The sequence below is a fragment of the Diabrotica virgifera genome, chromosome 7, assembly GCF_917563875.1.
Source record: "Diabrotica virgifera virgifera chromosome 7, PGI_DIABVI_V3a".
In the NCBI taxonomy this organism is placed as follows: Eukaryota; Metazoa; Arthropoda; class Insecta; order Coleoptera; family Chrysomelidae; genus Diabrotica; species Diabrotica virgifera.
In genome coordinates this window covers 134,906,967-134,921,333 of record NC_065449.1, presented here as the reverse complement: position 1 = coordinate 134,921,333, position 14,367 = coordinate 134,906,967, and the positions used below count along the sequence as shown (strand labels likewise).

The following is a 14,367-nucleotide window of genomic DNA, read 5'->3' as shown; positions in this document are numbered from 1 at the left end:
GAATTAAAATCCGTGATACCAAAAGACTTTCATACATTTTATGATAATTTACTAACTTGTTAACTTTATTTGTTTCACTATTATTTTGTATCAATTAATATATCTATGGTTAATATCTATTAGACAAAGATATTGGATTTTTTGTGTAATATATTTTTTTAAATACACCGGTTGTCCAACAAACTAATTATATTTAAAGTAAATGTCAACTCTTATGTGTACCTTGTAAGTCTTATTTTTTCCCGAATAAATAAATGAAAAGCATCTAAGTCCTCTTTTAAGCCTAAATAATAAAATATTTATATACTGGATTACTGATTTAACTAAAATTACATTTTAGTGGTGTTTAACAAAAGTTTATAAGAGAGGGTCCCATAATAACGGTAGTAGCAGTTTTTTGCTTCTCCTGAAAAGTTTTGAAAATTGGACTTAGAAGGTTTTACAAGTAAGCCGACGAAATAAGGGTTCAGTTTCGGTTCCGGTCCACCAAGAAATATCGGTTTCGGTTTGGTTTTCTGTTTTTAGCGGTACCGTCCGGGTCCCTGGACTGAAATGCAGGTTCTTTTTACATGCTCTTTTATAATATTTATAATTGCTGATAATGCTGTTCTAGTACGTCGCAATTAGTGTTGTAAGAGTCCAGAATGTTCAACGCTGACAGGCGGTAGTCTCCTGTTGAATTCGTGTAGTAGAATATTATACTGGATCATAGCGGCAATTTTAATGTTAACTTGCATTTGTCGTGATTGGTCGTTATAGTCGCGCATTCAAAATTTTGTCTCAGGAGTGGATTGAAAAATTGGAACTGTTAAAGTCGAGAGTGGCCCTACTCAACTGATTCGTTAGCATTATATTATGCTCTAATCTCGGACTAACATTTAGTCCTATGTAGTAGCAGGTTTAAACCGAGACTAACTTGACGTACCGTATACACGACCTTAAAAACTTGCCATAAATAAATAAATTATTCGCATTTGCTATCTTTTGAATACTTAATATAATATTATCACTGATAGTGGAGAGAGATTATTTTATAATGATTTAAGATTAATAGAAGAATTAAATGAGGATATCTTCCACGCATGAAAAATCAGCAGAACGATATTCCTTTTGCAAGGCACATTAAAATATACAAAATTAGGAAAAATCCGTTAGAAGAATAATTAGAAGGTGCATTTATATATATATGTACACTTAATTAATTTGTTTCTGATCCTAGCCTGATCCCTTGCCACTTTTGTACAACTGGGAGCTGTAAACAAGGCCCAATTGCCGATACCAGCATCCAATTCGAGTCCCGATAAGGTTCCACGAGGAACTATCTCTTAAGGAGGGGGCAATGTTATGAATACCATAAATCATCTGATAATAAACAACTCTCGTGACACACCTTTCTAGAACAAGGAGGGCTTCGACGAGGCAGATTAAAAAAACCTGTTTACCGTTATTAATTTTAAACGATTTGTAAAATATAAATTAGACAATTTAGTATAAATTACATGTTAAGTGTCTATTGTTTTTAAAGTTTTTGTAACGTTAGGGTATGTAAATAAAATAAATTTAAAGTGTTTTATTTAAACAAATATAAGTTAGTGTCTAAATATAAATCAGTAAAAATAAAATAGTAAAGTCAACCGCGTAATATTACAGATGGCTCTACTGCGTCATGTTGCTGTCGTAACATGTTCTTCAACTTAATTGTAGATTTCTGCATGATGATTTATGAAAGAAAAATTTGTGTATAAGATTTGGAGTATATTTTCAGCGTCAAGATTGATTTGCTTGAAAATTTGGATTTACTCTCCGCTCCAAAATTTGACTTGTGCCATTGGTTGCTTCAACTTTCTTGGTGGTGAAAAATATACGTGTGAAATAAGGCCGGAAATTGATAAATTTACTATTTCTAAGCAACTTTTGATCTATAGTTTTTTAACTAAGTCAATACTTTTTTGAGTTATTTGCGAGTGAAAGTGTTTATTTTTCAACAAAAAAAAAACAGGTTTTCAGGCGATTCTTCGCTAATAACTCAAAAAGTAGGTATTTTATCGATAAGAATCGTCTTAGCAAAAATGTAGCTTATAAAAAATCGAAAAAATGGTATTTTATTCGATTGTAATGCCATGATTCATAACTCATGAAGTCTATAGACCGAGTAAAAGCAAAGTTGTAGCTCATGAAAAATACGTTTTTATTCGTCAAATTCCAAATCAAATATTTCAACGTGAAATAACCAAAAAATTTTCGGGAAAAACTCATTAATTTGTTAAAGTTATTAAAAATAGCTTTATTTTTATTATTTATAAAAGTTTCTAACATCAAAACTAAGCTAGTTACACTCAGTTGGCCCTTTTTTTTTTGTTTAAAAAAATCGGGAGAATATCCCCCTATTTTGTCACCTCAAATGAAATTAATCAGTACCGCTTTACTTAATATACATATAGTCTGTCCGCTATAACTTTTCCCATGCGGTACGATTCATTTTCAATCAAATTAAGTCAAAACAGAAAGTGAAAGGTACGCCGATGTGTGTAGTATATAGTATACAGTATACAAAATGTATATACACATCGACGTTCGTTTCAATTTATGTTTTGACTTAATTTGATTGAAAATGAATCGTACCGCATGGGAAAAGTTATAGCGGACGGACTATATGTATTGTTTATGTGATCTGTAAGTGTAACCACTTTTATTTTTGAAAAAGTTTGATTTTATAGAAAAAATTTTTTTGTTTTGGAAAAATCCCTTATTGTCAAAATAACTTAAAAAGTATTAGTCATACGAAAAATCTCAAAGAGTAAAAATCTGGGTTTTGTTTTTATCGATATTTTGATTTTTTTCTAAAAGACAAAAATTAGTTAAGATATGGCTGTTCAAAATTTACATACACTCGTGATTAGTAACTATGGACAAGCGGCTTTATTTTGCGATACTAGTTTTTAAAAAAAAAAGTGAGTAAAAAAAACCAAATATAAAAAGTAATTCGTGAATAATTTCATGCATGGGGAAATATACGAGTGGAAGAACCATATATATTGCATATAAATTTTTTTAACTGTAACTAAAGTAATTTTTAACTAAAGTAATTTATTACACGGCGTACTTTATGTACTAATACGTACCTAATTGATGAATTTAAATACGTAAATGAACAAAGTTTTCGTTATGATAATTCTTGCATTTTCAGCTTGTTTTTTTAATTATCGCATAAATAAAAGTGCCCTATCTTTATTGAACTTATTTATTATAAAATACAAACTTAAAGATATTGTTAACTACACACGCTTTTATAAGCTACTTTTGTTTGACCATACATCCTCTAGTAATTATCCTATCGAGGGAGCTATCTGCACTTATTCCAGCTAAACCATCATCCACAGCTCTTCTTTTAGCAATGTCTGTCAGCGCTTTAAATGAGTATGGTTCCCAACAAGCTAGATCTGCCAAGGTTCTTCTATTCAATAATATATCAGATCTTACTAGACCCTCTCTGAAAGTTTCGTAACTTACATTATGTTGATCACAACCAGCTCTTATCCTCATTTCCCATAACTAAAAACACAACAACAGAAATAAAATACGTAAATATTTACAATTAAACAAAACAATTACTAAGGAAAGGACGAAACAAGAATATTTTTGTACCTTAACTTAAATCGGAATTTAAGAAATAATTGAAATAAAATAATTAGGAAATAACATAAATGTCTGTTCAGCATAATGAATGTATTTATTTCACATATTTGCTTTTCTATGCCATTAAGCATTAAGTTTTTAGACCATTGCCTTCTGTATATACTACCTTTTCAGGAGCATTTTTCAGTGCGTCACAAATGATAAAAAAAAAGGTAAGTCCGTGATAATACACATTTATGACATTTATTCCAACATGACATTTTAGTTAAATTTGACAGTTGTCACATTTTATTTGCAATTTGGCATAAAAACAAATCAATTGTGTTTATTGCATTTATAAAATGGTATTTTCTTTGATTTGCATAGTCTTATAAATTGTACAGATTATATTCGTAGATATATTATATAATTCGTAAATAATTTTTTCTTCGATTATAGCGCCATCTATCGACAACTAGAATAACTAGATAAATGTTATAAATGTCTGTAATCACAGACGTGCCTTTTTTCTGTCACATACAATTTAATGCGTTAGAAAGAAATCGAAAAACTGTGACGCACTGAAAAATGCTCATGAAAAGGACTTTATCAACTTATTGTTCTCAATATTTATCCCAGAGAACGGCAATTCTCGCCAGTGGCGCACAATTCCCGTACATGCGACGCTATATATACACGAAATTTTCGATTTTCTAAATCTGACTGAACTGCAAATTGGGCCAAATCCCATCTTAAAGTTTAGGAAAAGACTCGCCCATACATATGTCAACCATCCATTTTGGTCCAAGGGTGTGGATTGTACGGCCCTTACCATTTAAGGTCTGTTTTTCGTTCTCGTCTCCAAAACTCCCAAAAATGTTGAAAATTTAAGTCTCACCTTTGTGACTTCGGATAGTACTGATCATTACCTTTCCAACGCATGTTTAATTTTGAAAATCGGTTATGCCATTCAAAAGTTACCGAGCTCAGAAATATGACTCAACTTTTGTTTAAAAAGGGGAATATGTTTGTATGTGTGTATGTATGTGTGTGGAAAAGTTACACCGATCTGAACTTTTTTCTGTGTTTCAAGAGGTCAGGTCCGATTCAGAACCGGTGTAGTTTGTGACTTTCGACCACCCATAAGCCAGCTATACTGCCGTCCTAAGAAAGAACGCAGTATCTCCACAAATGTAAGTTTCGAGATAATGCAGTTTAACTGCGTTGTAGTTGTTTTTCATGTCATTGGATAAGTTTATTTTTTTATAAGATATTTTTATAAATTTTAATGAAAATGGCGCAATGGCGGTTACTGCTTTTAAACAAGGTATGTTATTACACACTTGCTTAAAAGTAGTAAAAGTAGTCAAGCCGTTGCTAGATTAAAAAGCAGTATCTCCATTTTTTCTGTAGGAGATACTGCTTTTTAAGCTTGTATAAGATACTTACTGCCTTTTAACTAAGTAATGCCTAACAACAAGTTGAGTTACTGCAATTTTAATAGTCTACCAGACCCAGGAATGAAGCCTTACTGCTTTCTAACTTTGTTGGGTATATTAATAATTGTATAATAACCCATATAAAAAGCAAACTCGAAAATTGTAAAAATTGGAGATACTGCCTTCTTGCTTAGGACGGCAGTATAGGACTGGGTAGGTACAAAACGCCATCATTTTTGGGGGTATGTATCTTAGGTTCCAGAAGAGACAAGAAAACCGCAAATACACCAAACCAACATAGTGTTCAGTTAAGCTTTCAAATGGTACATAAGTGGTCAGGCTCAGACATGTACACGGCTCAGTATAGCCGAAAAACTGAAAAACTAAACTTTGAAAATTTTGGTTTTTCGACAATTACTCAAAATTTCAACCTACGAATTACGCCAATAATTGAGCGTTCGTTGAGGACTCCAGACGCGTCTAACGGTGTATACCTCATATCTGGGAAAATTCAAATTTTTAAGTTATAGGATTCATAAATGTGATCAAATCTAATTGCTATGGGAAATACCGGTTTTTCAAGCTCAATAATTCCTGTAATACTTTCAGTTATCATACTTGACCCTGGATTCATCAGATAATGCGAGACAGGCGACCATTTATAACGCTTAACGTGTAATCGAGTAACATTTCGTTCAACTTCATACATTTAATTTATAAATAACTTTGAAAAACTCCTGATACAAGAATAAAAAACCGCTAAACGCCGTAAAAATGAGTGGCGCATACAATATTCCAGCTACAAAAGAGCTGCTATGAATATTACGTAGCGCGAAAATGTATTTTCATTTTGATGGAAAATAAAATTCTAGTTTTATTTTAAAAGATTTTTCCATAATATTTGCTAAATTTGAAGTAAAACGCGCCACAAAAGAGCTTCAAAATTGCAAACTGTATCAAAGTTACTCTTTTGTGGCGTGTTTTACTTCAAATTTAGCAAATATTATAAAAAAATCTTTTAAAATAAAACTAGAATTTTATTTTCTATCAAAATGAAAATAAATTTTCGCGCTACATAATATTCATATTAGCTCTTTTGTAGCTGGAATACTGTATGCGCCACTCATGTTTGCGGCGTTTAGCGGTTTTTTATTCTTGTCACTTATACTCTAAATATTTACCATTCTGTATTGCCCTATTATTTTTTTATTTTCGATGCCATTTGGACATATGATTCGCAGCTCTGGGGATCAGCTAGCAAATCTAATATTATGAAAATACAAGATTTCAATCCAAAACTCTGAGAACAATCGCTAATGCTCCTTGGTATATCCAGAATGACGCAATACATAGAGATCTTCAGGTAATAACAGTCTCTGAAGAGTGCAAAAAATATTCTGAACAATATCAAAGTAGGTTGCGGGTGCATCCTAACACCCTGGCACACAATCTTCTCAATAACCAACAAGTGAAGATATTGAAGCGATATAATTCCTTGGACCTACCTAACCGATCCTGACAGAGCCTACAGCAGTGCATGATATAATAAAACCGAAGATATGACACCACGCAGCTCCTGGCAAATGTCAAGTGACGTCAATACGTGACGATCCCGACATTTTTGTCATTTGTTGTTGTGTTTCTGCTATTTATATAACAGGTTAAACATTTGGAAAAACTGGTTGTCAGAAACGAGTTCAATTGCCTCTACAATACCTCCTTATATAAAATAATTCTAAAAATGACCATCATTATATAGCTATTTCTCAATTAGAACAAAATGAGAGCGATACTGAAATAATCTCACAGAATGGTGAAGATGACCATAAAAGAATCGGTAGATATGGAAACAGGAAGATATAACCTAAGAAATTGTGATCAAACTAAAAACCCTTCATACAAATCTCCACTGCATAACAAGTTACAGATGTGACGACCAAACCTCTAACGAAAATAAGATTCCACATCCTCTTAAAGACGGGACTGATGTAGATGCGAAAAACCTTTTTAATAACGGAAAGTATTGAAATTTAGTAGGTATTAATAAGGTTTTTCTCATTGTATTCAGTGAATGTCATAATTACGTTAGTGTGATAATAATTTTAATGAAAACATCACTATTTAAGTGCACATTTGCCTATTTTATCTTCAATAAATCCATAATTATTCACAAAAGTTTATATCCATTACTTTATCACTACGTTTCGTAAAAAGAAATTTAACATAAATAATCCGTAATTTTGTTACCAGAATGCTTCCATTCTTCATGTTATCCATAGGTTATTTCAAATTGGCGCCGCTAACTAGTCACGTATTGACGTCATGCGTAGAACCGAACGAATTTTAAACACTTTGGTGTCATATCTCCTAAATTTATTGTATCATGAGGCGAACCCAAAAATGTGGGGGTCTCTGTTGGTATTACAATTCTCTATTGTAGACTTTTATGTGTTGGCAACACCTGTGAGTGACACAAGTGACAAGTGTCAATGTCAACAAGAACTTTGTAATGTAACTAGGAATTTATCTTAAAATAAAAACGTTTATTTTGTCATCGTATTATTTGATTAACTATTTCCATCTATAAGCAGACTATTTCCATCACGCATTCCTAGAGGTTATGGGTCCAGAAGTTGTGGAAATTTAAGACGCTATAGTGGTAAATTAGAAATCAAAAGTGTTCACGAAACGTGGTAAGGAAGTCAACGACAAAAATGGCGGAAGCAAATTTTGTTAACATCAAACCCTTTGATGGAAATAATTTCTCCAACTGGTTATTTAGAGTGAAATTGTTATTGGAACAAGCTGGTGTCTTAGCTGTACTATCCCAAGATGAACCCGCAGCCACAGCAGATGATGCCGCTCGAGAACTATACAAGAAAAACGATGTCAAAGCCCGGAATCTAATTGTGCAATGTTTGCATGACAATGTACTGGAAATGATCAAGTCAAATACCTCAGCAAAACAGATTATTGGTACACTGGAAAATACTTACCGAAAGAAGGGGATTTCGACACAGGTTCAACTGCAGCAGAAACTAAGGTCATTGAAATACACAACAGGGTCTTTAAATATATTTTTAACAGAATTCAGTCAAACCGTGTGGGAACTTAAAAGTTCAGGAGGTCAAATACAAGATAGTGAAGTTGTATCACAGTTACTATCGGCAATGCCTGAATCATATCAAGCAGTTACTACAGCAATTGATATTATGTTTTGTCAAGATGAAACTAAAGTTACATTAGACTTTGTTAAAAACAAGCTACTAATGGAAGAGGCAAGGCACAATAAAACTGATCCTGAAACAAATCCTGATGTTGCATTTGTAGCAAAGAAACAGCCATGGAATAAATGGAAGAATAAAGCTGGAACGAGTAATGGTAATGAAAGAAATAATCAAAAATTTCAATTCAAATGTCACTTGTGTGGAAAAATTGGTCACAAGCGCTATCAGTGTTGGAAAAATAAGAATGGAAATAGGGCATTCCCAGCAGAAACCGATGAGAAGGTAACATTTTTGACTGCAGATGAAACCACCTTAATTAGTAACTCAGAATCTGGTGAAATAAGTTTCATAATAGACAGTGGTGCTACAAATCATTTAGTTACAAAGGATGTTGAAAGGTTTTTAGGTAATATCCAGGAAGTAATGTATAACATAAATGTAGCAAAGAAGGGTCAATCATTGGAGGCAACAAAACAAGGTGATTTGAATCTACAAGCAGTAAATGGTAACCAAATTGAGATGAAAAATGTATGGGTATGTAATCAACTTTCATATAATTTAATGTCTGTGAAGAAAATGGAAGAAGCAGGTCTTCAAATTGTATTCAAAGATAAAAAGGTCAACATAATGAAAGGAAATAATGCTGTGATAACAGGTGAGTTAAGAAATAACTTATATATTGTTAAATTAAGATATAGACCTTCACCAGAAGCACAAATTACAGCTGTTGAACGTAATGTGCTAATGCATAGGAAAATGGGTCATTCTGCAAAGTATCCTGTATCTGGTATATGTGAAATTTGTTTAAAAGGCAAACAATCACGATTACCGTTTCATAGCATTGATGCTGAAAGAAAAGCAAAAAGAATTTTAGAAGTTGTATCAACAGATTTGTGTGGTCCTATAGATCCAATAACTCATGATAATAAAACTTATTTTGTAACATTTATAGATCATTATTCACATTTTTGTATATGTTATTTGATTGAGAGGAAATCAGAGGTAATAGATAAATTTAAAGAATATATTGATATGGTTACTGCTAAATTTAATGTAAAAATTGAACGTATAAGATGCGATAACGGAGGTGAATACTCCTCAAAAGCTTTTAAAAGATTATGTTCAAATAATGGAATCAAAATTCAGTATACAGTACCTAGGAATCCAGAACAAAATGGTGTTTCTGAACGTTTTAACAGAACCATTATGGAAAAAGCAAGATGTTTAATTTTTGATTCAAATTTAGATAAAAGCATGTGGGGTGAAGCTGTGAGAGTAGCAGCATACTTAATTAATAGAACTGAAACTCGAACTTTACCTGATAACAAAACACCTGCTGAAATTTGGTATGGCGAAAAGCCAAATACGGAAAAGATAAAATTATTTGGTTGTAATGCTTATAATCTAATTCCTAAAGAAAATAGGAAATCTAAGTTTGATCCTCGTAGTGAAAAGCTGGTTATGGTAGGCTATTCAGATAACGGTTACAGACTATGGAATCCAAAAGAAAGAAAAATAATCCATGCACGGAATGTAATTTTTGATGAGAATTCAATTGAAAATGATAAAATTAGATTTACTGAGAATGAACAAATTGCTCAAATTCGAACCGAAAAGAGAGTGGAAAATATTCCTGAAAGAATCACTGAACAAGAAAATATACACGAAGAAGAAGAAGTAGTTGAAAGAATTAATGAAAACAGAAGAAGTACACGAAACAAAAAGAGACCAACATATCTTGAAGATTATGATTGTGAATACACTACAGAGATGAATCTACTAGCAGCTTTGTCAGTAGGACAATTTCTTGATAATGTTCCTGAAACTTTCTCTGAAGCAGTAAAGGACGTGGAATGGAATCAAGCAATCAGCGATGAACTTCAGTCATTGGAAGAAAACAATACGTGGACTTTAGTGAAACAACCACAAAATGTGAGTGTAATAGATTCAAAGTGGGTTTTTCGTGAAAAAGAAGTGAACGGAAATGTAGTGAAAAAGGCTAGATTGGTAGCTCGAGGCTTCCAACAGAGTAATATTAGTGAAAATGTGTATGCGCCAGTAGCAAGAATGGCTACAATTAGGGTATTATTGTCATTGTATGTAGAATATGATCTTTTTGTAAAACAGCTAGATATTAAGTCCGCTTTCCTTTATGGAACGTTGAAAGAACCAGTATATATGTATCAACCAGAAGGGCTTGAAGGATATGATAAAAATTTAATTTGTAAGTTAAGCAAATCATTGTATGGTTTAAAAGAAGCTCCTAAATGTTGGAATACACTTTTTCATTACTGTCTAACTGATCTTGGTTTTCAACGATCTAGGAAGGATCCTTGTTTGTATTTTAAGGATTTTACATTTTTACTTATATATGTTGATGATTTGATAATATTTTCAAAAATTGAAGATAATATTATTTTTATAAAATCTGAATTAAAGAAAAAATTTAAATTGAAAGAGTTTGATAATGAAAAATTAGTATTTTTAGGTTTACATATAAGTAAAATTGGAAATGAAATTTGTATCTCACAAAAAGAATTAATTAAGAAAATTTTGCAAAGATTTAATATGAGTGATTGTAAAATGTCAGATATTCCAATGCAACCTAAACTTAATCTGTCAATCTGTAAAGATAAAGATTTGGTAGAAAATCTTAAGCTACCTTATAAGGAATTGATTGGTTGTCTTATGTATGTAATGTTAGGCTCTAGGCCAGACTTAAGTTTTTGTATGTCATATTTTAGCCAATTTCAGAATAATTATACTGAAGAACATTGGAAAAATTTAAAAAATGTTTTGAGGTACTTAAAATCTACAGAAAATTATGTTTTAAAGTTTGTTAAAAGTAGAAATAAAGAAATAGAGATAATATCCTATGTTGATGCAGATTTTGCAAACAATCAGAATGACAGAAAGAGTATTAGTGGTTATGCTATAAAGCTTAACAATAATGTTATTTGTTGGAAAACTAAAAAGCAAAATGTAGTGTCACTATCTAGTGCAGAAGCCGAGTATATGGCATTATCTTCATGTGTTACAGAAAGTTTGTTTTTCAGTCAGATGTTAGAAGAGATTTTTAAAACTATTTATAATATACATGTGTATGAAGATAACCAATCATGTATTAAGATGGCTTCTACATTGGAATCAAAAAGAACCAAACATATTGATGTTAGACATCATTTTATTAGAGATTGTTTAGAAAAGGAACTAATTAATTTAAAGTATGTACCATCTGATCAGCAACAAGCTGACATTTTTACAAAGTCACTGCCAAAGACTAAATTTACATATTTTAGGGAACTTCTAAATGTTGTTGAGTTATAGTTTTGTATAATTAATATAGAATTGCAGAAGGGTGTTGGTATTACAATTCTCTATTGTAGACTTTTATGTGTTGGCAACACCTGTGAGTGACACAAGTGACAAGTGTCAATGTCAACAAGAACTTTGTAATGTAACTAGGAATTTATCTTAAAATAAAAACGTTTATTTTGTCATCGTATTATTTGATTAACTATTTCCATCTATAAGCAGACTATTTCCATCACGCATTCCTAGAGTCTCCACACACTACGGAATACACGAAGGCCAGCCTTAAGGCACTCCAGTTTGTATCTAGTCTGCACCACTGCCTGTTCTTGTAGATTATTTGATCTTTTTTAATTCTTTCCGAAAACTGCTACGCATATTATTAATTTTTTTAATTACACAGTCCTTGTGAGCTAGAGGCTCCACTTCTCTCATTTTTTCCGCTAATCTTTGGTAAGCAACTTCCTTTTTTATACGGTCATAACAATCTTTTGATGTAGTTTGCCACAAGCACGGCCCAGTGCCGGATTTAGGGTATTTGCGGCCCTATGCCAAATTACCCCGAGCGGCCCCCGATAACTTCACGATTATGTAATTAAGGTACTAATATACTTAAGAAGACCAAAAATAAGCATTTTTCCAAGATTTTTTCTCAGTACCTTTATTAGAAATGAACATAAAACTTTTTACATATTAATAAATAACTGTTAGAGAATACAAAAAATATATCTTTTTTCATTTATGCACGTACACTAATATTGTTGAGGGCGCCAAAGTCGAGGCCTCGAAAAAAAGTAGTTCCGATGGCGGACAGTTAATCTCAGGATTGGGATCTCTGAAACAAAAAAATCGTACAGCATTTGAAAAAGGAAGGTTTCTTACGTGACAATTTACTACCGTTAGTGAAAAATTCCGCAAAAAAAACATTTTACGGAAATTAAAAAATTTTGTGAAAAAATTGCCCGTTTTTCATGGTTAAAAAATATTTATTTTTTATTTTTTGGTCAAATTGTAGTAAATTGTCACGTAAGAAACCTTCCTTTTTCAAATGCAGTACGACTTTTTTGTTTCAGATATCCCAATCCTGAGATTAACTGTCCGCCATCATTTTTCGAGGCCTCGACTTTTGCGCCCTCTACAATATTTGTGTACGTGCATAAATGAAAAAAGATATATTTTTTGTACTCTCTAAGAGTTAGATATTAATATGTAAAAAGTTTTATGTTCATTTCTAATAAAGGTTCTGAGAAAAAAATTCTTGAAAAAAATTATTATTTTTGGTCATCTAAAGTGTACTAGTTAGTACCTTAAAGCATAAAGACTTAATAATAATAATAATAATAATTAAAACGTTTATTTTAATTTTACTTTTTAAAATTCGTAATAAAAAGCATAACATAAATAAATAGAAATGCCTCTAATGTTCTATTTGAATACGGACATAAATATGTTGAAATGTATTTACTAATTAAATAATCTTGGTTTGCAAATTTGGCTAAAACCCCAAAACAGCTCTAACAATTTCTATATTTATAGAAATTTCGAAAAAGAAAATTTACAGAAAGAATTCTTTATTTATAGAAGCCTTTAAGATGTTGGTTTTTCGAAAGATGCTGAAGATCTCTTGGACAGATCACGTGACCAACAACGTGGTGCTGAGAAGAATGGAGACTGAGAGAGAATTCCTAAATATTGTAAAAAACAGAAAAACGAGTTATCTAGGAAATAATTTACATAGGATAAAGATACAACTTTTTACGACTCACAGTGGAAGGGAAAGTGGAAGGGAGAAGAGGTTCAGGAAGAAGAAAATGCTCCTGGCTGAAGAACGTGAGAGACTGGACAGGCATGGACACACATTCGATACTAAGAACCGCTCAAGATAGAGAACAATTGGCTGTAGTTATAGCCAACCTTCAGTAATGGAGAAGGCACCTTAAGAAGAAGATAGAAAATATATAATTCAAAATGTTAGCAAACAGCAGTTATTTGTAAAATTATTAATATTGCTAAAATGATTATATTATAAATAATTAGTATTGTAGTTAATTGTTAAAATTAAATACCATTTGTTTCATTCGGAGGGGAAAGTACAGATGGCAACAAAAAGCTAAAAAAAGCCGAGTTGAAAAGAAATTATAAGTAAAAGAACAAGCAAAATAATATGAACTGTACTAGTAATAGGCTACGGTAGTGAAAAATAAAAATATTAATGCCTGGTTGCACCAACAAATATTAAGCTCCAGCTTAACCCAGCTCAGCTTATAGATAGAGCCGATTTAAGTGTCACATACGTTGCACCATAATTTTCAATTCTTATCAATGCAATCCACATGACAATCCATTGTGGCAAGCTGAAAATTGATCTATGGTGCAACGCATATGTTTCGTTAATGCACGCCTTAAGCTTAAGATCTGTTGGTGCAACCAGGCATAAGAATAAAACAAGTAAACTTCTAGTTCGTTTAATAATAAATATCATATCTAAACTCTAAAAACTCACGTTTCTAGCTTTTTTGGCTGCAAAATCTTTAATCAAATTTTTAAATTCTAAGGCTTAAAAAAGCTCAGCATTTGAAAGAAAACTGGCCGAACTAGACAATCTAGTATCTTCGTCAGAAGTCGAGTTACTCAAGTAGTTTTTGATTATTTTCAACACGCTGAATGATCTTTCTTCAGATGCATTAGATGTCATCATGCATAGTAGAATGCGCAAAGCCGTGTCCATATTCGGAAATAATGTTGTTAACTGTTTTTCATGAATGATTTTCAGA

The 14,367-nt window shown here is 31.9% G+C and overlaps 1 protein-coding gene across 1 annotated transcript in view; it reads right to left on the bottom strand.

Moving 5' to 3' along the window:
* Positions 1-3,225: 3,225 nt before the first annotated feature.
* LOC126888778 (39S ribosomal protein L20, mitochondrial) overlaps positions 3,226-14,367 on the bottom strand; it is an 86,759-nt gene continuing 75,617 nt past the window's right edge. The window contains exon 3 of the mRNA XM_050657152.1: positions 3,226-3,552. Coding sequence (XP_050513109.1) covers positions 3,295-3,552 — 258 coding nt within the window. The 3' untranslated portion in view covers positions 3,226-3,294. The remainder of the gene's footprint in view (positions 3,553-14,367) is intronic.